General features: G+C 34.9%; 1 protein-coding gene across 3 annotated transcripts in view; it reads right to left on the bottom strand.

The window, feature by feature from the left end:
* LOC118182982 (prestin-like) overlaps nt 1-26,305 on the bottom strand; it is a 125,361-nt gene that overhangs the window by 22,269 nt on the left and 76,787 nt on the right. The window contains exons 2-4 of one of the 3 annotated variants that reach the window (XM_035352375.2): nt 13,004-13,109; nt 9,144-9,312; nt 8,748-8,858 (exon numbers count right to left, since the gene is read on the bottom strand). In XM_035352375.2, the coding sequence (XP_035208266.1) occupies nt 8,748-8,858; nt 9,144-9,312; nt 13,004-13,109 (386 nt within the window). The other 2 variants (XM_035352377.2, XM_035352376.2) reach the window with 2 other exon arrangements.

Below are 26,305 nucleotides of genomic sequence, written 5' to 3'. Positions count from 1 at the left end.
ATCTTAAATAAGTTTCAAGCATTAAATAGCTTTATTAAAGAACAAACTTGATATAATTTGGAAGATCTATGTCCATGATAATATATTTTGATTTACTTTCCCTGATGTACTATTCCACCCTTAATAATAGGCTTTAGATTGCACTGGAAAATGATACATAATAGTAATTCAAATTGCAGCTCTGTCAACTAATACCAACAGTCTATTGGCTGATCTCCTTTCCCTTATTCTTAGCAAGCACCATTTACCTGTTCTGCAAAGTAGCAAATACTACTCCACAAAAGTTTTTTCACCCCCTGTATTCAAATAATAAATGTAAAAATAATTCTCATTTTCAAAGAAATGACTCTTATATTGCTAATAGCAATACTAACTAGTTACAGATTTTTTTAAGTGCAAAATTCCTAGAGAGATTCTAGAGCAGATTTTGAGATATTACATTTCTTAGCTTTTATTGAAACTGTACATAACTGCTGTTTGATAACACCGAAATTTAAGTTGTTAGTGTTAAATTACTTAATAGTTAAGCTCACAAGGGCTTAATTACCTTAAGAGAAATGAGTTTTTCAGAGTACAAGGTGTGACATAGAAAAAGGAGACTAAGTGTGTAGCTTGAAAAAAGAGTGGAGTTGGCAACAACTGTTTTGGTGATGTCATCCCACACACCTCCTCAATCCATGCGGCCAGTTTCGACTTAAATGGTCACACCAGTTGGGAGAACGGTATTCTGCCGGAAAAAGTGTCTAATGTAAAAACCGAACAGCAAATCAACATCAAGTTTCTTGTGAAATTTAAGAAATCAGCCATGGAAACATTTCAAATGTTAACTGAGGCTTATGGAGATAAAACTTTGTCTCATGCACATGTGTTCGAATGGCATAAGCAGTTTTCAGGGTCAAGGGACAAAGCATGCATGTCAAAATCAAAATTCATGGCAATGTAAACTGTCTTCTTCGATATTAATGGAATTGTGATGATTGAGTGGGTTCCCAGTGGTCAGACTGCTAATCAACACTACTACACTGTAGTACTAAAAAAAAGTATTAAAAAGACTTTGTGAAAAAATTAGGGAAAAAGGGCCACAGCAGGACAATGCACCTGCTCACATGGCCCTATCTGTCAAGCAGTTTCTGACCATCAAAAACATTACTGTGATAAAGCATCCTCCTTTTTCACCTGATTTGGCTCCATGGTTTTTTTTTTTTTTTTTTTTTTTTTTTTTTTTTTTTTTTAAATTTCCTAATTTTAAATCTTGCATAAAGAAGCCATTTTATATCAGAAGAAGTTGAAGAGATTCAGGAAAAAAAAAAAAATTCCAGAAAGAGCTTTCAAAAACCTTGCTCCAGAATTGTTACCAGCAATAGTAGCACCGAATGCTGAAGGGGATTATTTTGAAGGTGATGTCACGGAGAATTGATTCTGCAAGTACAGTCAAAAGTCGTTAATTCGGACACCCATAATCCGGAATGATCTATAATCCGGACCTCAAAGCTACAAACTTTCTGCGGATGCGTCGCTTTGACGCATGCGCGTAAGATCTTTACCGCTGCGAATTTGCGTGTGCGCGTGCGCAAAATACGTTTACGAATGCGCGTTTAATGTATAACGGACGGGATAAGCTAAGCTAAAATTATCTAATTATCTATTTCAGTTAATGTTGCAGATTGCGTTGTTCCTTAATCTTCGAATTGGATCCGGATTATTATTTTTTGCAGACTGTTAGAGCAATTTTATAAAAGTAAGCTTGAACTTTCGATTATGTCAAATAGAATTTCCGATATATATTTACTAATATGTAAAGGATATACAAAGCGAAAGTATCTTTCGGAGTCCATTAAACAAAAAGTAGAATTGCTGCAAAAAATGGATAAAGGCATATCCTTTGTTTATCTAAACTTTAACGTTTGTTTATGTAAACTTTAACGTTTGTTTATCTAAACATTGTTTATCTTTAACACCGGGCCGCGTGCAATGAATTGGAAGTTGATCCAGCACTATCCTTATCTTAAGAGCAGATGTTTTTATTTTATTTGGCTTATAATTGCTTACTCAATGTAGTATTTCATCTCGATGTGTCTTTGATATGATTTAAATCAAATGCCTCGTCATTATAATTCGCTTCGGATAGCGAAGAAAGTGATAGAGGTTATTGAAAACGAAAAAATTTCGATTGACAAATTAGTCGGTATTCTTGACACAGCAATTATAGGACTTGAACAGCGGAACTTTGTAACTGAACACGAAATTATGTCTGTTTATAGAATTAAAGAGAATGTATTATCACATAAAAAACGAAGCAACTTAAACAACTTACATTGAAAGAAATGTTTAATAAAGTAAACAAATAAATATTAAGCTTTTTTTTCTTTTTGTAAATTTTGATACCCTTTAGATCATAATTGTTCTTTATTTCGTAAATTACGGTTTCATATTGTGGGGATTTTAAACGATGAACAAATTAATTAACGAAAGACATTTTAATTAGACAAACGATTATTACATAAATTTAACATTTAAGAGAATTAAACAAGTAATGATTCGTCAAAGTTCTTTTTGAACAGAAGCAGCGTCTCTGCTTTCACGTCAATCGTCTATCATCTCAAAACGGTAATTCACCTAATTTTTGCTTGGCGCCTTCGCAGCTCGTAGAGAGAATGACGTCACGGCATCTGGTTTTCATCACAGCTCCAAGCGATCGGCACTACATTTCGGCCATCCGAGGGTGGACTGGCCCTCCAGGACACTGCAAAAAACAAACAAAAAAAAAAACAAAGCAACAAGCAAGAATATACAATAACATAAATAAGTGTTCGTGAAAAATTTTAAAGCGCCGTCCATTTCTTGAGGAATTCGGCACATGTGGTGGTGCATATGGGACCCTCATGGCATCCTTCCTTTATTACGTCATAGGTGTTGCCACCCTTAACTTTCGTGATCTTATAAGGTCCAAAATACTTCGCTCTTAATTTTAAGTGTGGTCCGAATTGAGTCCTTTTGATTGCCACTAAGTCACCAACTTTGTACGGCTGTGCTTGTCTTCTTTTGGCATTATATGTCTTTTTATTTTCCTGTTGGACTTGGAAAATTTGCCTCTTGGCTTGCTTTCGTAATTCTTCTCTTTGAGACTCGAATTGAGATTGAAACTCACTTTCTATCAGTTCTTTGAGCTGATCGGTGCCCTTATTGTTCATTTTAGTACCGAAGAGTAATTCGAACGGAGTGGTGTTAATGCTTCTTTGATATGTTGAGTTAAGCGTTCTCTGAACTTCGTGTGTATGTTTATACCATTCGGTTGGTTTCTTTAAGGACAGTTTCGCTAATACTGATATAATGACTTGGTTGATTCGTTCGACTTGTCCATTTGCTCTCGGCAGGCCTGTGGTGATTAGATGATGTTTAATATCTTCTTTAGCACAGTAGTCAGAAAACTCACTGGATGTGAAAGCCGTTCCTCTATCAGAAATGATCTGACAAGGGCTTCCAAAAATGACCTTCTGATTCTCTAACTTCGCTATCACCTCGGCTGAGGTCGTAGATTTTGTTGGATAAATCCAAGTAAATTTAGTAAAGGCGTCGACCACTACTAATAGGTGCTTGTAGTTTTTATGGGTACTTTCCAGAGGACCCAAGTGATCTATATGATAAGTATGCAACGGAATGTCATCTTTGAATCGCGGATGTAAAAATCCTTCCTTTTTCCCTGCTTTGCGATTTATTAAGATGCAATGAACGCAATTCGCGATAACGTTTTCTATCTTCTGCCGAAGTTTGGGAATGAAATAGTATTCATCCAGGTGTTTCTCTGTATGTTTGATACCGGTGTGCCCTTTCTCGTGAGCATCTTTTATGATTTCAGTCTGCATACTTTCCGGTACGACTATCAATTCTTTACCGTCAATAAACTTGTATAGTACGCCATTTCTATTACAATAATTTTCATAACTTGAGGTTTTCAATAATTCCTTAATGGTTTTTATTTCAGTGTCATTTTCTTGAGCAAGTTTTAATTTAGGTAAGATATTTTCAATAGAAATGCATAAGACGTTTACAGGAGCTCTACTTAGAGCATCTACATGTGGCATTCTAACACCTTTACGATGCTCTATAACATAATCGAATTCTTGTAACAACAGAGCCCAACGAGCAACACGCGTCGCTAAATCTCTTTTTTCCATCGTCCGTTGAAATGCTGAACAGTCCGTCACTATCTTAAATGAAATTCCCAAAAGGTAAACACGGAACCTTTTCAGTGCTTCTACGATCGCGAGGACCTCCAACTCGTAACTTGAGTACTTTTTCTCTGCATCAGAGGTTTTCCTACTCATAAAATAAGTGGGGTGAAAACTGCTATCACCTGGGGGTTTCTGCATTAGAATTGCCCCATATCCTTCTATACTGGCGTCTGTGTGTTGTAGTTCGGTTTCATAATTAGGGTTATAAATTGCAAATACAGGCTTCTCAGCTAGCGCTGATTTCAAACGATTGAATGCGATCTTTTGTTCTTCACCGAATTCGAACTTAATACCCTTTTTTAGCAGGTCGCTAAGTGGCTTGGCAATTATAGAGTATTTACTAATAAATTTTCTGAAATACCCTGTCAGCCCAAGAAAACTTTGGATCTGTTTTAAATTAGATGGTTCGGGGAAATTTATAACAGCTTGCGTCTTCAAAGTGGATGGGAAAATTTTACCCTCTTCTATGACATGACCTAAAAAGTCAATTCGTTTCTTTAAGAATTGCGATTTTTTAAAATTTATTTCCAATCCGTATTCACTCGCTAGATTTAAAACTTGACTCAGCCTCTCGATTCCCTCTTCGTATGAGGCGGACAAAATGATGATATCGTCCATGTACGGCAAAACGATGCCATCGTTAACTAACGGTCGGAAAATGGTATTTATGAATCTCTGGAATACAGCTGGTGAGTTAGAGAGTCCAAACGGCACTTTCAAAAACTGGTACTGTCCTTCATGCGTAACAAATGATGTGTACTTCCGACTTTCCTTTTCGACGTCCACGTGAAAAAAGCCATTTTTGAGATCAATAGTGCTGAAAACACGTGCTTCTTGAAGGCGGTCTAGGATATCCTCAATCAGGGGAAGGGGAAATCTATCCTTTACGACAACTTTGTTTAAACGACGATAATCAACGCAAACTCTTGGTGTCCCGTCTTTTTTTTAACGATGACCAATGGGCTGGAATATTCCGAAGAACTCTGTTCTATAATTCCTGACTTTAGCCATTCGGATATTTGGGTTTCAACAATTTTCTTTTCCGCAAACGGTAATCTACGCGGTTGATGCGATACTGGTTCGTTATTTTTAACGAAAATTTTTAACTGTATGTCCGTAGATTTGGTCTTACATGGCATATAGTTCGAAACTAGCTGTTGAACAGTCTCTTTAAAGTAGTTTGGAACACTAGGTGCAATGTTTATTTCTTCTTCGTTACTAGCTAGGTCAACAGGTAAAACAGATACAATATTTACTTTCTCTACACTCTGTGACTTACTTTTTATGGTAACCCCATTTTCATTTATTAATATTTCACCTTTTAATATTACGTTTAAGCCTAAAATGGCTTCATGTGTCATTACATTGTTGTCTACAACACAAATATCTGCAGTACACTGGAAATCATTAATTTTAATATTACCTTTAAAAAAACCTAGAGGTTTTACTTGACATTTACCGAACCCACTCAGCGTTGAACTTACGGGCACGAGGCCTTCGATATTCAGTTTATCAAAAGTCGATCTACGTAACAAAGTAGTTTGACTTCCTGTGTCTATTAACGCGGTTACATATACATCATTAATTTTTACTTCTTTGGTCAACTTCGAGACTACATCAATATTCACGGTTGATACTTCTGGTTTCGTATTCATATTTGAGCATTCGAAACTTCGGTGCCCAAATTCTTCACATTTAAAACACTTGACTCCCTTATCTTTATGAACACATTGTTTGGAAATATGACCGCTTTCACAGCAGTTGAAACAGGTTGTATTACGTTTAATTTCAGGAATTGTTCCTCGACTATCGGTTACGTTACGCTTTGTTTGGTTAACAGAATTTTTTGAGTCATATTTATGTCTAGATTCAATTTTTTGTTTACTTTCAAATTTTGTTTTAGACGTTCGCGACTTTTCTTCATCATCACATATCTGTTGATAAAGCTTCAATTTGTTCTTAAAATCAGTTAATGTTTGTGACCCATACAAGCAAGATTTTTTAAACGCGGAGCCTGGTATACCATCTATAACATATCGTATTAAAGCAACATCTTCAATTTGACCATTTTTAGCAATTCTTTTCATATTAAAAAAAAACTCGTCAAATGTTTCATTGCTCTTCATTTTTTGTTTTGATAATAACTCATGCAGTTCGGCCGAATTGCAGCTGGACCGGAATTCATCAAGAATGGCATTCTTAAAAACTTGCCATGAGTTCAACTTTGGTTCACTAAGAACAAATAGTTTTGCTTTGCCTGTCATCAGGCGTTTAGCAAAAATCAGTTTTTGTAAATCATTTAACTGAAGAATGGTAGCTGCATCTTCAAAACTTTCGACCCAACTACTGACATTTTCGTGGCTTTGGCCATCAAATTGAGCAACAAAAGATTTGATGTCTTCAATAGTAACATTTATACTACAGTTATGAAATACATTCGACTTGTTTTCAATTGTACTAAGAATATTATCATTAGCACATTGGGAAGGAAGTTGTCTCACTGTGGCACCAGAATTGTTTCTTAGTTTCGTTTCATCTCGAACATTATCATCTACTTCATTTTTATCCCCACCATCCACACCCTCTAAATCACTTTCGTTTTCACTTTCTTCTAAAATTACATTATTTTTAAGCAATTCTAAATTATTCAGATAAGAAACAATTCGGGTTGCTAAGTCATCTTGTGTGCCAGAGCTATCAATGCATAAAACATTGGCAATGGAAATTAATTCATAAGCCTGAAAATCTTGTTTGATTTTTTCGAGTTTTTCATTAAGTTCTTTACTATTCTCTTCTAAAGAGAAACCACTAAATTGTCTTAACCTTTTTTGATTATTTCTGTCGCCCACATCGTTAAATATTATTTTGTGTAATAATTTTATATTATGCGCTTTTTCACTTTTCAGGACATCTTCCATTCCCGGCACATCAATTAGAAACATAGTTAATAAAATTGAGAAAATCACTCACTTCATATAATGGTAATGATGTTCCTGGCTCTATAATCCGGAAACAGAAACGAAACAAATTACTTCCATACCATCCAATGGATCACAAATGCTGTCGACAAGAGGCGAGTACAAACAGATTATGTCCGATGGATTTTTGGCCACAATTCACGTCTTGACACTTGACATCCAGTATTATTAAAATTAATTCCAGTCTTTAATAGAGCCGCACACTATTTACTCACTATTACGCAGTTTCAGTTCAGGTAAATCATACATTCCTAGGAGCTTGATGAGGTTTTTGTTCGAAACATAGTTGATTATACATCGTAAAACAGTCCAGCACAGCAACAGTTATTCTTCAAAACCGGTAGTAATCCAGGAAAGCAGGTAAAACTACAGTTCATTCGAGTGCTTAATTGCTATCCCACTTCTGAGAAAATTTTTGTGGGGATTTTAAACGATGAACAAATTAATTAACGAAAGACATTTTAATTGGACAAACGATTATTACATAAATTTAACATTTAAGAGAATTAAACAAGTAATGATTCGTCAAAGTTCTTTTTGAACAGAAGCAGCGTCTCTGCTTTCACGTCAATCGTCTATCATCTCAAAACGGTAATTCCCCTAATTTTTGCTTGGCGCCTTCGCAGCTCGTAGAGAGAATGACGTCACGGCATCTGGTTTTCATCACAGCTCCAAGCGATCGGCACTACAATATTTTTAATTTTATAATTTCTGCATGCCATTTTACCAGATTTAAACTGATGATCTATAATCCGGAAAAAATCGATAATCCGGAATCGCCGAAGTCCCGACGAGTCTGGATTAACGACTTTTGACTGTACAATGATTTAATGGACCAATCTCTTTTTTTTTTTTTTTTGTGTGTGTGTCACTCCTCGTATATCCAAAGAGAAAACTGGCACACATTGATGGTGTAACAAAATGCCCAGCTGTGGTAAGATAGCATCCCTGCAAAACAAGTTTAGGGTTGCCAGAAAATGGCAAGTAAAAGCACGGTTGCCAGATTTGGTGACAAAATAGGCGATATGCCATAGACACAGAGCAAGAACATTCTAGAACAAATTTTTACCGGTTTACCCCAGAATGTTGTCGAAGGCAAGTCAAAAGCCATAAAACCTTGCTTATACACAGAGTATTAGTGTACTGTCAAGTGTATCTTGAGTTTATCGTGAAGAGTGTGAGTGTGTTGAGTTCAGTGGTAGGGCTTTAAGTTCAGAGCTTAGTTTGAGAGCGATCGACCGAGTCGAGAGCTGTACTTCAGTGCTTTTCTGTGAAGCTGTCTTCACTGTTATAGCGTTGCTGATTGTTTCAGCATGTTTGTCGTAGTTTTTCGATGACTCTAATGCATCTTTGGAACTGTCTTGTGTAATACTGACGAATAAATTGTGTTTTGATTCTTCATTGTTTTCATGAACCCATAGAACGCAACAATGGTATGCCTTAGAACAGATAGAAAAATTCCATGCAGACAGGAAAAATTTAGAACAGAACTACAGCGCGCATTACATATTGTCTACTAGTAATATGTGTAACATACCCATAGATACATGTCGAGATGTCCCTAAGAAAAAATAAACTAGTACTGGATAAAATGATGTATATAAGCCATATACAGGAGGCAAAGATGCCAGTTGTGCATATGCCATACCTAAAAAAAAAAAAAAAAAAAAAAAAAAAAAAGTGTTAAATAGTATGTGTAATTTGGAATTCATTTACAAATTTTTAAAGCATCAGAATATGAAGGAAACTGTTATAATAAAAAAGTTTTATTAAAATAAAAAATAAAGTGTATTATTATAAAGAAATAATCTACAGTTACATGTTGAAAAACAAGTGACCATCTTATTTTAATGCAGGTAATATGAATAAAAAATGTCAAAATTTTCGTTGTATATTCAAAACATTATTAAATTTTGTATCAATTTATACATACCTTGAGGTACATGTAAAATTAGTAATGTAAACCCAGTTAAAACATCTAGGAGTAAATCATTTTTGATACTGTATTTAGGAAGCCATCCTAAGACTGGGAATGCTCTCTTCATAAAATTATTCACACAGCTACAAGATACAGTGAAATGGTTCCTAAAAGCTGTTGTTACCTAAAAAATAAATATTTGTTGTCTACATGTGTAAAAAAATGTGTAAATACAGAGTATTTAAGACTGAATTACACATATATATTCCTTATAAATACACCATCTGTTTACTTAGATATCAGATAAATGAGAGCAATTAAAAATAATTAAAAGTAAAACAGTAATTTATTATTTATGAGAATTTTATGCACTAGTTAAGCATGTCTACAATATATTTATCTACTATCGATCTAGAATATATTTCATATAAAGGGATTTATTAAATTAAATATTTGAAATTATTTTGAAAATTATGAGAAGTATATAGAACTAAAAAAAGGGGATTCGCATGCAGAGGACTTTTAAAGGAAAATGGCTTATATTTATGTTAGACATGAGAAACCACAAAATTCCTTCAACTGCCAGGAACAGAATATGAAGTGAAAAGCGAGTGTTTTGTGGCTTCAACCAATTGTCTACCAATAGACTATTTGGCACACCCTATTTAAATATGGCAAATCATAAAACATAAATGTTTTTTTATATGAAATGTGTTGAAAAATAATAAAGAAATACCAAAGCCATTTTATATAGTAATTTATTTAAAATACAAAATGTGCTATTTGATGTTGAAACCGAGATATTTTATCATCAGTTACAAAAGATATAAAGCAAATAAAACAATCCAAATAAATATCAGGGGTGGGATGAAACAGCATGTTTATTAAAAATTTGAGTATGGAATTTTCTATAATTTTTTAGCTCCAAATTAAATCATGAATAGCTCAAAGAATGAAAAATATAAACTTTCTATAAATAGTGCAGCACAATGTTGTCAAATTTTGTGTTAATTTTAGTCAAAAAACAAAAACTATATATTTTTAGAATGACATTATTTCATATTATTTATAAACACATATCAAATCTTCTGTTAGTTTCATCAGACTGGTATCGTTTTCTGCAGAGATTGAAAAAAAGTTTAATGCAGTAGCATTTCCACTGAAAACAAAATTCAATTACCAGATTTGACAGTTTTGGACGTTTACAACAGCCTAGAAATTTCTGACACAAAATGAATCTGCTGTGGCACCAACTTCTGTATCTGTCAAAAAATCAGCTTGTGTATAATAATTTTTCCAGTTAGTCTCTTTGCTAGTTGAAATAGCCAATTCTGGAATTGTTCATTAGACTGAAGAATGGCACTAGAGACAGAGATTAAGACCTTTAGTGGGCCTAGAGTTAAAAAATAATGCCCTATATAATAAGCATAATGCAGACACAATAACACGCCGAATAAATACTAATTCAGAAGTCAAACAACAAAAATCAGCGTTAATTTACAAAATTTTCACAGGACTAGTTTCGATGGTTTTACCGAACCATCATCTTCAGCTGCAAAACCGCAAATGAAAAAAAAAAAAAAAAAAAAAAAAAATGCAGCTGAAGATGATGGTTCGGTAAAACCATCGAAACTAGTCCTGTGAAAATTTTGTAAATTAACGCTGATTTTTGTTGTTTGACTTCTGAATAAGCATAATGCATTATGTAATAAAACTTTTTATGGCTGTCCCCTTTTGCTTGATGCTCTAAGAATGTGTTTATTTTATTTAATGATTAATCCAGTTTTGCCCTCATCCATCTTTATTTAAGTGCTTTTGATTTTACACTCAATTCAAATCTGTTCTAGAAAAGCATAAATGTTAAGTGTATTTTTTAATATAAGTAATATAGTCAAAAGTCTTTAATCTGGACGTCCATAATCCGGAATGATCTACAATCCGGACCTCAAATCTACAAACTTTCTGCGCTACGCATGCGCGTTTAATGTATAACGGACAGCAGTGGCGTAGCTAGGTGGGGCAAGGGGGGACATCTGTCCCCGGGCGCAGCATCCAGGGAGCGCCAAACTGATGGTACAAAATTTTAGAATAAAGTGTTTTCCATTCGTGGCAAACAGAAAGGGGCGCAAAATCTCCAGTTGTCCCCGGGCGCTGAAAACCCAACGACTTCATATAACAGGTATACTATCTCGTTGTGAAAACCTTAGCTACGCCTCTGACGGACAGTATAAGCTAAGATAAAATTCTCTAATTCAGTTAATGTTGCAGATTGCGTTGTTCCTTAATCTTCTAATTGGATCCGGCTTGTAAGGATTATGTTAATTTTATTAACAGTTAAATTTTATGTTAAAGTTCCTTTCCTGTCAAATTCTTAACTTCAACTTACTACTTCCAGCCAGAACGTAGTTTTGGAATTTGCTGAATATTTAATGAGAAGGAACGGTATTTAAACCACAAAGTTACTTACTGAGACAGAGAGAGAAACAGAGTTTCTGAACTACGCGCGTCTGCCTTTTTGGCCGCTCTCTCTCTCTCAAAGCTGTTATACGCTCGGCCGTACTCAGGCCCTTGCTAAGCTTCGTAGTAAAATACGTTAAGGGGCCAACTCTCATTGAACCTTGATAGCTTTGGCTATCAAGGTTCTTACTTAGTTAATCTTAGTTTTAGTTCAATTCTTAGTCTTTTAAGTTCAAGTCCAAAGTGCGGACTTTATTTGTTCACTCCCAGGCGGAGTTTTGTGAAATCTTATAGAAATAATAAAGGGTTATTTACCCTTATCTCTTGTTGTTTCCTGTCTTCGAACTCTAGCGATTATTCGCTTATCAGTTCCTAGGTTCCTCACTTCCAACATTAACTTAGAATTTCAAGTGAGGGACCTTACAGGCTTATTATTTTTTTCAGACTGTTAGAGCAATTTTATAAAAGTAAGCTTGAACTTTCGATTATGTCAAAAAGAATTTCCGATTCTGGAGCTGCCAAAGGATTTACGAAGCGAAAGCATGTTTCGATGTCTATCAAACAAAAAGTGGAACTGCTGCAAAAATGGATAAAGGTTTGTTTCTCTAACCATTCCGAAATATGTTTATCAATTTCACGCTGCTGTGCGGGGGGGGGGGACGTCGCGGCCCGCAATAAACTCGAAGTTGATCTGTCAGCACTACCCTTATCTTCAGGGCAGATGTTTTTATTTTATTCGGCTTATAATTCCTTACTAAATGTAGTATTTCATCTCGATGTACTCCGTCTTTGATATGATTTAAATCAAATTCCTCGTCATTATAAATATCACGAATACACATCAAATAGTTTTCTGGTTGCAATTTTCTAATTTCGACTATGCGTAATGTATGCTTTACGCATGCGCGCGTTGAAAGAAATGTTTAACAAAATAAACAAATAAATATTAAGGTTTTTTTTTTTTTTTCCTGTAAATTTGGACACCTTTTAGATCATAATTGCTCTGTATTTCATAAATTACGGTTTCATATTTTTAATCTTATAATTTCTGCATGCCATCTTACCAGATTTAAACTGATGATCTATAATCCAGAAAAACCGATAATCCGGAATCGCCGAAGTCCCGACGAGTCCGGATTAAAGACTTTTGACTATATAAATTGATACTAAATACTTCATCCACCATTTAAATGATTTAAAATCAGAATTAAGGAGCAACATCCATAACAATCTTATTAGTACAGTCATTAATCTTTCTTTCTCAGAAAAAAAAAAAAAAAAAGAAGAAATATTTTTTGAATTATTTACCATTAAAGTAAAGAGGAACCAATAGATTGCTGTAGTTTATTTTTTGTGGCTGTTGCTAGATTTTGACAGTACTTCATATAGGTATTAATGACACACTTCGAGGAACTTACTTTTTCAGGGAAAGAATTAATATCTTCAAGGGGTGGGGATATGTCATCTAAAAGCACTTGGGTCATAGCACTTCTGTCCACTTCGAAGCGGCATGGTATTCGAGTTCTGGAAAGGAAGAAATTTAATGAAATTTACAGCAACCTACTAAAGCCTAACATTACATACGCATCCAGTTAAGTATTTCAAAGTGTTAAACTGAAACATTGAAATTACAGTTTTGAATGCTTAAAGAAAATGGTTGTGAAAGATAAAACTTCTAATGTCTAAATGGTATGAATCAGTTTTAACTGAGCTAATTAGTTATATAAACCACACAGGACGCTTTCTTGAAATACACAGTATCTGGTTTACAGAAATTACCTATAATTCCTGTGTTTTGTTCCTGTTCAATACCAGGCTTCATTTTTTAACTAAGGATATTTTAAAAACGTATTGCTGGGAAAAAAATAAGAGGCTGAAGAAAGGAATTATATACACTATTATAACACACGGCATTGGATATCTTACTGTTTTGTAATATAAATAAATATTTGAGTTACATTTCACGGTGTTGGCTTCAATTTCAAAATCATCGAATTATCTTGACACATACAAAATCACTCAAGTATTAGACCATCTTCACTCATTTTGAATCAAGTACTAGACTTTGATATAAGGTATGTTTTGCGACAGGTCCGGCCTCAGCATCTTTGGCACCTTAGGCGATCAGTACTGTTGGCGCCCCGTATAAAATAAATACAATAATAATTAAAAACGAAATAGTCTTATTTACTTGTCGCTTTTGGGATCAAGTTAGCTGGCGCCCTTAGAGCTGCCTATGTCGCCTATACTTGGAGCCGCTGTGTTTAATGATAACGGTTGAAATATGTGAAACTTTGTTTTTTTATTTGTAAATACTTATTTTATAGGGGTTTAGAACTTTCTTTTGAGCATTTTTTTAGTGAGAAGTCACTAAATACCAAAATTGTCAGCCTCGTATTAAAATGAAACAGAGACGTAGCTAGGGTTTTCAGAGCCCAGGGACAACTGAAGATTTCGCGCCCCCTACTGCTTGCCAAGGATGGAAAACATTTAATTCTAAAATGTCGTAACATTAGTGCCCCCCTCTAGCTACGCCCCTGAAATGAAATATTAAACAGAGAGGTTCGATACGGCTACCGTAGTGGTGCCATCTATCGCCCTTAATTGGAAATGCTGACGAGTATCTAGCATTGAAAAGTTAAGCTGAAATTTTCAAACATGAACTTTCTTTCATTTAGGTTTAGAACTATTTAATGGCAAGAATATGCATCTTTTGCTTTTTATCTATTCATTTATTATTTTACGAGTATAATTTTAGCTCAGAAAGTCGATCATTTGGAATCGCGAAATTGTATTGTATTGCTGAGTACAGTGTGTTTTTCGTTTTTTTAATTATCTTTCTAAAACAAAGAATCAGTCTTTTTTTAAAATTTTACTTTTAAATGAGGTGAATTTTTCATTTGTTTCAGAAATATTCACCATATTTGGTTGAAAGATCTTGCTCGTAATGGCTAAAATATAACGGGTGGCCATGACTGACAGTGCTCACAGTGTTCTGTAGCGAGATCTATTTGCGAGAATGAAGCCACATTTTGTAGGAAGATGAAACAAGACGGGGGACGAAGGATTCCGCGAAAAAAAAAAATTAGTTCCAAAAGTCACCGTTAGGGGAATATTTGGCGCTGTATAATAGAAAATAGATTGTTAACAAATGCAAATCAATACGGAAATTACCTTTTACTTTGCATTCAAATGAGATTCAATGTGGCTGCCGTTGTTGTGGACCACATATTGCATTCTGTACACAGTATGCACAACAGCAGAAAGTAACATGCCTGCAGGAATCTCCCGTACAGTCCGTGATATGTTATCCTTCAACGTAGATAGGCCATGGACCACTCCTTGATAGACCTTGGACTTAAGGTAACCCCATAGCCAGAAGTCGCAAAGATCAGGCGACCGAGGTGGCCATGCAGTTGGAAAGTAGCGGCTAATGACTCTTTCTGTTGTGATGTTAACATAATGTTAACATACTGTGAGATATTTTTTATCTTAAAGTAAACGTACTTTTCCCCTTTCCTTATTTTCTGTTATCAGGTGTTTTGAATAGATTTTTATCGTTATTTGTTGATTTAACTCATGTGACATCAGATCACTTAAATTGGCACGTGACGTTACGTGAACGCAACGTAACCCCTTTTCGCTACCTTTGCATATTTCTGTCGTAGTATCTGTTTCACCCGTACAGAAATGTGTGGAGGGGCTCCATCTTGCATAAAAATGATTTCCCCCAGGCATTGTCTTTGCTAAAGTGCCGGTATGACAAAGCTGTTCCACATGTGGCGATATTTCTTTTCGGTAACAGAACAGGTTTCCGGTCCTGTCGGGGTAATGTTCTCACAGAAGAATGGACCTACGATAAATTTTATTCCGAATTAATTTGCATTTGTTAACACTCTATTTTCTATTACACAGCGCCAAATATTCCCCTAGCGGTGACCTTTGGAACTAATATTTTTTTCGCGGAATCCTTCATCTCCCGTCTTGTTTAATCTTCTTACAAAATGTGGCGTCATTCTCGCAAATAGATCTCGCCACTGTCAGTTAATTATAGCCACTCGTTAGATGCAGTCTTCCAGTGTAACACTAGTTTAGGGTGAAACTGCTTTGGTTTATGTGATTACGGCAAAGCCTCGAGGGCTATCTGCCTAAGGGGAGGGATGCCTTCGTGGAGGACTTTCTAAAAGAACTGGCTCGTACACACGTTACACATGGGAAAAACCACGAAAACGCCCTGCAACCAGTCCGTTCGCGGGATTCGAACCTCGGTCCAACCTACCAGTGTTCAACGACTTTACCACTCGGCCGCTGGTGGGCCTTAGGCTGAAACTGTATGTTTATATACAGTTTATATATATATATATATATAAGTTTATATTGCATTACAGAAAAGCTTACATAATAAATAATTTTGTGAGCCAAAATTTATGATGATAATTTATTGTTTAAATAGTTCCAAGAATGTAGAGATACGAATTTGACATCCCCAAAGAAGCCTTTTTCATCTGCTGTGGAAACTTGCTCTGACACTATAGCATAACTTAATGATTATATACTCTTCAATGCTCTGGTAGAAGTTTCAACAGTTGTGGTCTAGTTTTGCATATCAGTTTAAACATAACATTTTAAAAATCTTGGAAACCTAGTTTTATTTTATTTCTTAAAAATCGCTTTCCGGCATTAGAGAGTTTGTGCAATGTGAATCGTGTAGAAGCATATAAGTAAGAAAAAAAAAATTGGTATAATCTTAAGGAAAAGAAGTAAATGGAGAAAGAATTGCAAGCAAACAGAAGAAAGCCCCAATCTTCCGGGCTAAGGCGAAATCGCACGGTAGTGTAAATTGGCAGCTGAACAATCAGCAACCTGGTTTAAAAGAAAACACGAATCAGCCAACAGCAAGTAAGTGACAACCCATTTAGAGAGTAATAGTCTTACACAGAAAATGGTGTTTTGAAAGAAAATACAATAAATAAAATGTGAACATTTTTTATGCTTTAGTTGCGTATTCTGGTGTTCAGCAGGAATTTATCCTGCTCTTACCAGAGCTTATCACGGAACCCCACTAAAGGCCTCACACATAACGGCTCTTCATAATTGTTTCACCATAAAGGTGTGAACACTTGAGATTAATAAAATGAGACACGTTTTCTCTGCAGACTCACTGGCGGTGAAAGTGTGATGAGCTGAAGTCCAATCAGTAGCGAGGAAATAGTCATTTGAATCCTACTACGCAAACATCAAAAGTAGTAAAGTCCTGAGTATGTGCAAATTTTTCTGACTTATACAATCAATGCATATATACTTTTGAAAAGGCTAGAGGTGGTGGCTATTTTATTATATAGAGGCATCTAATAGGCACTATACCGGTCTGGTGGCCTTATATAATATGCGTAATTTAAGTCGATAACTTATATGCAAAGGTAGCGAAAAGGGGTTATGTTGCGTTCACGTAACGTCACGTGCCAATTTAAGTGATCTGATGTCACATGAGTTAAATCAACAAATAACGATAAAAATCTATTCAAAACACCTGATAACAGAAAATAAGGAAAGGGAAAAAGTACGTTTACTTTAAGATAAAAAATATTTCACAGTATGTTCTCGTAGTTTTTATTATTTACTTATTTTTTTATAAAGCTATAACGCAATGCGTAGTGTGGAAAGGTTTGCGTAAAATAATTTCGCAAAAAAGTACAGAAAAATATACTCGAAGTAAAATGAAGAGGAAATGCATAGCTCAATTAATAAGCAACATTAACGTTTCAATGATAGTTTTTTCTTGTTATATATACTAGCTGTATCAAATGGAATCCTACACATCATTTGGTTTATAAATGATAGGAAAACGCTGGCAATCTGCGTAAGGGAAAAGATGAAGATTATGAAAATTTTTCGTAAAGACAAAATTCATTACTTTTCAAAAAGATTTATGCTGTAGCGGAAATTAGAAGATTTGTCATCAAGCTTTTACTCCAGGAAAGAAACATTTGAAACACCTAGACATCAATGAATTCTGAAAGTTAATTTCTGAATAATGGCAATATATCATTCTAAATTATTTATTCTTTAATTAATGCTTAGATAACTTTACAAATTTAGCAATAAATACTCAAGGGTTGTCTCCTACTGGAAAAGATACTTTCGTGAAAGGTTTTCTAAGAAAATTAGCTTATATATATAAACAAAAATTGAATTCCTAAAAAAAAAATTGCATTAAACAACGGAGAAGCCACAGTCCTTATCTACAGCCCATTCAACTGCCGGAAACGTAGCCATAACGGAAAATTCTACTAATTCTGGTGCTTTACAGACACTTGGCATCAAATTTCTTTATTTGGTTTTAAACAGTGCATAATTAGATTGTCCCGAACAAAACTGAAAAAAATATTTGCTGAAAAGATTTAATTGTTAAATTTTTTGAAGTCTCACTAGTAACAAAAACTGCAGAATGAGGGACTTCGATGCATAGAACAAAAAGGCTCGGCAGAAGAGCTTTTAGCTGGTTTTATATAGATTGCATTCTACAATATTTCAATCAGAAAAAAAAATAATAATAATTCGCGACTTAATCACAGTAGTTCGACTAAATGTTTAGTTTTATCAATGTTTAAAAACAATACTAACAATGTTTAGTTTTATCACGATTCGAAAATGAAACGCATTCAATACAGCCGGTTTAAGACAGCTAGGAACACAGAATCGTAGAGAAACTGGAAACAAGGGGCTATCCAGCCTTTTTATAAGCCTCATTTTTATGAGAGGAAAATAGAACTACTACGAATTATTAGAATAGTTTCAAATTCCAGCTCCTTGCATCTGATGGAAATGGTACACTGAATTTTGATCTTTTCAGCTGGAAATACAAATACAATATCTTGTACGAAACGCATATGAGCAAAGGTTTTTGCCAATCACATACAAAAGGTTCTTGCTTGCTACAGAAATATATTATAAAAGGAATTAAAAATGGGTAATCTCAACTTCTTAAAAATTATTATGACTACCAAATCGTGCAAGTCCTATGGCTTCTTGCCTACCAGCAGAGCGGTAAAATCTCTGAACACTGACTTGGATTCGATTCCAGGGGAACGATGTGGCTGCATGAGCGTTTTCGTGGTTTCCACATGTGTAACATGTATACGAGCCAGTTTCCCTTAGAAAGTCCACCACAAATGCATCCTTTCTTTCAGGCAGGTAGCCCTAATGTGCTTTGCTATAATCAACTAAGTGAAAATTACTGACTTCATTGGTGAGATTAGGAGCTAAGTTCTAACTACTACTTAACAGTCATTCAAACTGGTGTATATCTGAGGTAACGGAGTCGGTTCCATGCGCCGACTAGCTCCGCTGTATGTGAAGTTCAGATTTTTCAATTGGACAAAAAGAAAAAATTAATAAACATTTTTTTTTGGGGGGGGGAGGACACCGTGGAGCACGTTAGGCTGTACTAGATGTCTTCGTAAGGCGTCCAGAACTAGAGCTCATATTTAGGAGGCCCTCACATCGTCCTTCGTTTCTCACAATCCTGTTTCTCTTTCACAGAAAAGTAAAGAAAGTGGACATTTGCAGCGGCAGCGCCAAACAGGCGATACGGACTTAAAAACTGTACAGAAAAGCGCCAATTGGCGAAACAGTAAACCCGTTTGGCAAACCTACAGGCTGACGTGGAGAGAAGAATTTTCCCCGGCAGTCAAGTGGAACTACTTCAACAAATGTGTGCGTCTCTGCTTCGCCGAGATATGTGAACTTGTGTACTCGCATCTGTACTGTGCTCTGAATTTCTTAAGCCGTTATAATGTACCCGGCAACTGTTACTTTTCCTTATTAAATTTGATTATTAATTGTAACATGTCTATCTTAACTAAGATTTCGGCTTTCCTAGTTAATGTTAGGGATATTTTCTTATGCACGTGTTACTCACACGTACATCACATTGAAAGGAATTGAAGGAACGCTGTCCCTAAGACCTCAGTCAGGCCCTGCTGGCAATATAGGCAATTGGATGTCCTTGTAAGCTGTAACAGCCCAACTATTCGGCAATTAAATTTAATGCTTCAGAATGATTTGAAGTCCAGTGTCTCAGCTGCACACAATTAACTGCGAATATATTCACACTTGGTTAGATTTACACTTTTAGTGCAATATTCAGTGCATTGATTTGCATTTTCAACTGTCTATTAGAATATAGATTAAACGATTTCGCCCAACCGGTAGACTAATGACAAGTCTGAGAATTCCGAGCACATTTAAAATAAGGTGTAGTTTGGTTTATTTGACTTTTTACAAGGCAAAGCACTCGAGGACTATTTGCCTAAAGGGAAGAGATGTGGAGTACTTTCTCGGGGAAACTGGCTCGTATACATGATACATATTGTTGCGTGCGTATGGGTTCGTTACGAAATGAATGCACAAGTCCAATGAAAAATGAACAAAAATTTATTATTATCACAACAAATATGCTTAAATTTCCTCAAATATTCGTGCAGTATTACAAAATCTCACAGTAGTTATCTTTTAACTACTCAAACGTTCAAAAGAACTTAATTCAAAACAGCTAAAGAAAGCTAATCCGCGAATTCGCTACAGTCAACAAGAGCAGTTTTCTAAACAAACTCTTAAACAACAACAAACTAACTAAAATAACTGACTCATCGAATTGAGAGGTTTTCCTCCTATTTATAAGATTTTAAAATCGCGCGCGAGAATTTTCTAGTACTTTCTCGAAATCAAAAAGAGATATTTATTAAATATTACATGCACGCGTTCTTGTATTTTCAATTTTCCGGCTTAGCTTTCTTTTAATATTCGTCACGCGCTGCACTGCGCGGAAAATAAAACCATTTAATTTACAGTTCAACTAACATAAGCTATTTAAATACCAAATCTGTAACAATATGCAGACAATCACGAAAACGCTCATGTAGCCAGCCCGTTCGTCAGGATTCGAACCTCGGATCTAACTATCAGCGTTCAGCGATTTTACCTTTCGGCCACTAGTGGGCCTTGCTTAAACATAAAGCCTAGATCAGTGTGTTCTGCAAAACCTCGTATTTTCATGCAACTGCTGTATGTTTGCATAAATTAAAACAAAATTTCGACAGAATATTTGAATATTTTGCAGATCAGGAAGCTAAATATTTAAAATAAATAATCAAATTATATATTTTATCGCTATATTAGTTTAATAATAAAAGCAATGTTAGTGAATATGTAGTTGAATTTTATTTTCTATATAACGTAAACAATTGTATTCTACAATAACATTGCCAATGTAATTGTTAATGTAATTGAGTAAACATTGTCAATTTCGTATAGCATTTACTTTTCTGAGGATGGTCAGGTTTCTACACAAAATAAACTAAAGTTTTATATGTTTCCCCACATAGACAATGTTTGGAAGCCACTAGGCTAGGTCTTAGGTTAAGACGCATTTGCGAGAGTGCTTTCAACTTTCGACTAATGATGACTAATGATTACAGGAAAGACTTTGTAAGTCGAAAAGCATCTGTAAACAAAATGATATGCATTTAAACGCATGGAAGTGAGCTTCCTACTCCTTTTCAACGCCCTACCGTTAAAATCTGCATTTCTATGTTGAGGTACTGAAAATACCTTTTCGGAGCTCATAACCTCTTAATCCACTCAACAGAGTTAATTCGGGTACACCGAATTAAATTATTTCCGTACATCTCAGTAAGTACGTTCAAGATTTTTTCTTAGATATGAATACAACAGAATATATTCGTTACAGTTTTGAATTAAATAAAGAACGAGGTTGACCTAAAATAAAGACTACAGAAATTGGCTGAAAAAAGACCACTTTTCTGAATTTTTACTGACGCATTAAGAGGTTAAATATATTTCATCTTAATTCCGAATGAAAGTAATCGTGGAATCGATACCGTATTTATGTAAAATTTCGAGAGATAGGAGAAAAAACATTCATCGCAATAAGCCATTTATTTAAGATTCAGATGAAAATAAAAAAAATTGGGGAGGGGGGAAGACTCATTTCTGGATCCATCTTTGAATGCAGTTTCTAATGAAAAAATTTAGTATATCTTTTGCCTCAATATTCTTAATATGCACGATAGTTAATACATGTGTGTTTTCAAGTAAAAAAGTTGCGAACATACTTTACATCGATAGCCATGATCTACATTTAAACTTATTTTAAATTCGTATCATAATCCACTGTTACATCTTCTTTGCACTTCGCCCTCGAAAACTAGAATTTAAACTCAGTTAAAAGCGTTGCCACAATTCTGAACGAGACTTTTATCAAAACCCTTTCTGGGTCAATATATCGAGGACCTTGACCAATATTTTGAGTGGCATTATCTGAATGTATAGTCTGTCCATTTGCTTGACGAGTCTTCCTTAACGACTGAGATTACGATAATGGAATATTTCCCAACTAAGGGACATCTGATTTTCTAAGTAAACAACAACTATTTTTAATTATATCAATATTGTTTTTTAAGAAGCGATGACTGAAAGTAAAAAAATCTGCTATCTAAATTGTGTCACAGATTTTACAGCTAGAAAATAGAATACTCATTTTCAATGCCCTGCTTTTAAATATGACTGCGAAAACATCTCTGTAGATAGTGTCCCAGGCTGTCGAACCCTACGTTTTTAATTTCAAACATTGGAAAATACTTTCTGGCTGCAGATTTAACGTACCCAACTTTGCTTAAAGGTGATAATGATCAATACTCAAGTCTTACCTAAAATTCTAACCCTATTCTTTAAGTAAATACTGTAGCAACCAACCGTAAGGAAGCCCTCTCATTCTAGTAGTTCCGGTACTTCGTTGTTCCCTTAACAAACATTTTAATCATTTACGGCCGAGTGACTTATGTTACATAACTCTCAGTGATAGCGACACACTCGGTGATAGTTCGTCTTACACTCGGTGATAACCGCTCCTTATTATATAAACCTCGGCTACATTTTCATTCAAAAGGATACAGGTGAAATAAACTATCAGGATCCGGACATGCGGATTTCGGCCTAACCGCTGCGCCTCGCCTCTCTCCCGTCGGACACCTACACAGATTCCGAAGAGGGGGAAGTTATAAAAACGGTGTCGTTGCAAATGCGGTCAAGAAAGGAAGAATGATGTTAATTACGAAGGAAAATCTAAACGGGTGCGTTAGAGGTTATAAGGGGAGATGTACTGTAAAAGTTTGGTTTGGTTTGGTTTGTGTGATTACGGCAAAGCCTCGAGGGCTATCTGCCTAAGGGCAGGGATGGCTTCTTGAAGGACTTTCTCAGGGAAGCTGGCTCGTATTCACGTTACACGTGGGTTAAACCACGAAAGCGCACATTCAGCAACCTTGTTCGCGGGATTTGAATTACTAGTATTCAGAAGACTTTGGACTAGAGAATACCACTCGGCCGCTGGTAAGCCGTATTGTAAAAGAAAGATGTTTTTAGGTCTCGCTCAGTATTAGTATATAAAGAATAAAAATTTGAATGCAGCTGGAAGTGGGTGATTTAAAAACAATTACAGATACTTTTCATGCATACTGCCTGATGAAATTTTCCCAACTATCAACAAATAATTAATTTTATTTATTTTGTTCTTTATATAACAATAGTTTATTGCTTATCAGTACAAAAAATGAGGTAATTAAAAAATAAGCTTTTTAATAATCTAGTACATAAACATCAATAATAAAGTATTCATAACTCTTTTTACTGATAGTTTCTAGAAATATCAACATCATTAATGTAATTAATGAAAACCCAATCATTAATGCAACCAAAATAAGATTTTAAAACGATGTACTGGTTACTCTCGATTATTCGGATGCTGATTATCCGGTTTGCGGATCATGCAAGAGTAACTATGCCCATGCATACGCACTTCAACACGTGAGAGTGTGCAAAAAACAAACACGCGCAAGTCCGAGCATACTCTAATCGCTATATAGCGTCTTTAAGATTCAACGACTTTAGGTTAATCATTAGGTGTCTTAATCTTCTCAGAGAGTATTTACACACTTTTAGAACGATTTCGATATTAAAAAAAAAGCAAATGCTTTGGAATAAAAATTTCTAACAGCAGCTTATATTGAGAATGAGACATATGAGAAAGGAATGAAATCAGTGCTTAAATTGCGGCGGAGCCCACCGGAGCCCGGTTCCGGTACTTCTCAATTTTTAAGATAAATTACAATTTTAGCCGGAGCGCACCCGAGCCTCAAATAAGGTGAGCTCCGGTGCTTCTTTTTATAAAATGAACCACAATTTAAAGGGGAAAAATTTAGAATTCTTAACATTTTAGTTTAACAATAAGCAAACCTTGCAATACTTTATTTCCCTAGAAATACGAACTCATGAGAACATGAGAGGTTTTTAAAGACTCACATGCGGAAACCTTTCCCTTTAAAGAAGGGCAATAAATATGGAGGAGTTTGTTTAGGAACCCGTATATTTCTTGCCATGCCATCGTATCTTCTGTGTTATAATCAATGCTTACAGTTAGTTATCCTCGCAGGAAGGAAAAATTGTGTTCTTAAATGTGCCTTAAGTGACAGCGAGTACAATAAGTGTGAAATACTGAGATAAGCCGCTCAAGCACCTCCTATACATCATCTTCTCACAGTATCCACTAATGGGGGTAAGCGTAAACAGCAACTTTACTTTCTTCCTTAGAAGTCGGATTCAGGACTCATTTTACCTCTGACACATCTTCTTGGTGGCTATAGTTATATCAGCAGAGAGCCGCGGTCAAAGACAGCGTTTTCTCTCACCAACTTTCTCCTCATTTTTTGTTTCCACCCATTCATACCCTCATTCTGCTTCGCCCTGGAATTTTCATCAGCTATACTTTAAATATATTTAATTTTTGTGATGATAAAAAAACTTTTCCTCCCTCCGCCTAATGATCAGAGCTTAAATTGGGCCGGAGCCCACCGGATCTCGGCTCCGGTGCTTCTTAGTTTTTGCAATAAATCATAATTCTTGCCGGAACGCACCAGAGCCCTGAATAAGGAGGCTGCGACACTTCTTTTATGTAATTGAATAACAATTTAAATAGAAATTTTATCTCGAAAATTTTATTTTAGCAATAAAATTATATTAAAAATCGCTTATTAAACTTCAATTTATCTCTTTACATTTTATTTAATTTTAATTACTTCAATCTTTAATTATTTCAGTAAATAATAATTAATTATCTAATAATTATCAATTAAATTATAATTAATTATATAATAATTATTGATTAAATAACAATTTATAAGCATTAATTAAATGGCTATTAATTAATTTGATAGTAATTAACTATTTAATTAAAAATATTAATGAGTTTAATAGTCATTTTATTTATTTACATACTCTTTTTCCTCTTTGCTGACGGTCTTCCATAGGGCTCCGACACTTCTAATCTTAGAAATTAAGACCTGAATGAAATTAATACTCCTGAAAAGTTTACAAAAATACCTTCTATCATGGAAATTAGAATGTAGGCTTGTAGTCCAGAAAAAAAGGATATCAGATCGAATATTTAAAAAATGCTCTTTTCATTTTAAACATTAATTAAACAGCTCCGATGTCGTTCTAAAAATGTGTAAACACCCTCTGTAATTTTCTTCTCATAACTCTTGCTGAGAAGATAATTTAATGAAGTTTGGGGCAAAGTTGACTGAACTGAATGCTTTATACGGAGTAGCAAGTGCTTGGGCAAAAAAGCAAAATCAATAGCATTGGTCCGTTCAATTAAGAAAAAGTCTTCCTAATATAGAGATCGGAGTTAATTTGATTGTGAAGAAGTCGAGGCAGTAACCGAAGTTGTATGCCAAAAAATTTAAACTGTAAAATTCTTCGAAAATGTCGATTGGAAAAGTCGAGGAATGTTTCGGCGGCGATTCAACTGAGCTTGACTCTCAGTGCTTGAATGATAAGGATACCGTTTCAAATGTCACAAGAAGAGACCAGAGAGCGGTATTGAGAATGCAAGCGAAGAAGACACTGACAATTACATTAGACTTGAGATGGCAATGATTTCTGTTGAAACTATGTTGGACTTCGTCGACCAAAAGGTATTGATAAATAAATCGAAAAATTGCGCAATAAATAATAAAATTCGATAAATATTTAAATGTTCTCAAACGAAGTAAAATTACTGATTTTTTAAGGAAGTTAACACGTATATTATGCATAAAAATTGACAGTTTGGAGTATCCGCGATTTTTAAGTATCTGACATCTACTTCCCCGGCATTAGTCTGGATAATCGAGAGTATACTGTATGTACATTACGGAGCTAGAAAAACCAGAATAACACTTTTTTTTAAATTAAATTTGTGTTCCATATATATATATATATGTGTGTGTGTGTGTATGGAACTGTATACATATATAAATATATATATATATATAACTGTATATATATATATATATTATATATATATACAGTTTACCTTCCCCGTATTGTATAATGTAACCAAAGTGCTGCCGTATATTACGCACACGTCTTAATTAAGAGCCCACATAACGATTTTGCTAATTACCACGGAGTACTGACAAGTAACACTTAATTATTGGCTTACCCAGTGCTTAAATTGCGCCGGAGCTCACCGGAGCCGGTACTTCTCAATTTTTAAGATAAATTACAATTCTAGCCGGAGAGCACCGGAGCCCTAAATAAGATGAGCTCCGGCACTTCTTTTTCTAAAACTGAAACACAATTTTAAGGAGAAAAAAAAA

This window comes from Stegodyphus dumicola, chromosome 1, assembly GCF_044657685.1.
Source record: "Stegodyphus dumicola isolate Sdum_Otavi_A_Nest chromosome 1, ASM4465768v1".
Lineage (NCBI taxonomy): Eukaryota > Metazoa > Arthropoda > Arachnida > Araneae > Eresidae > Stegodyphus > Stegodyphus dumicola.
This window is presented reverse-complemented; position numbering and strand designations above follow the sequence as displayed.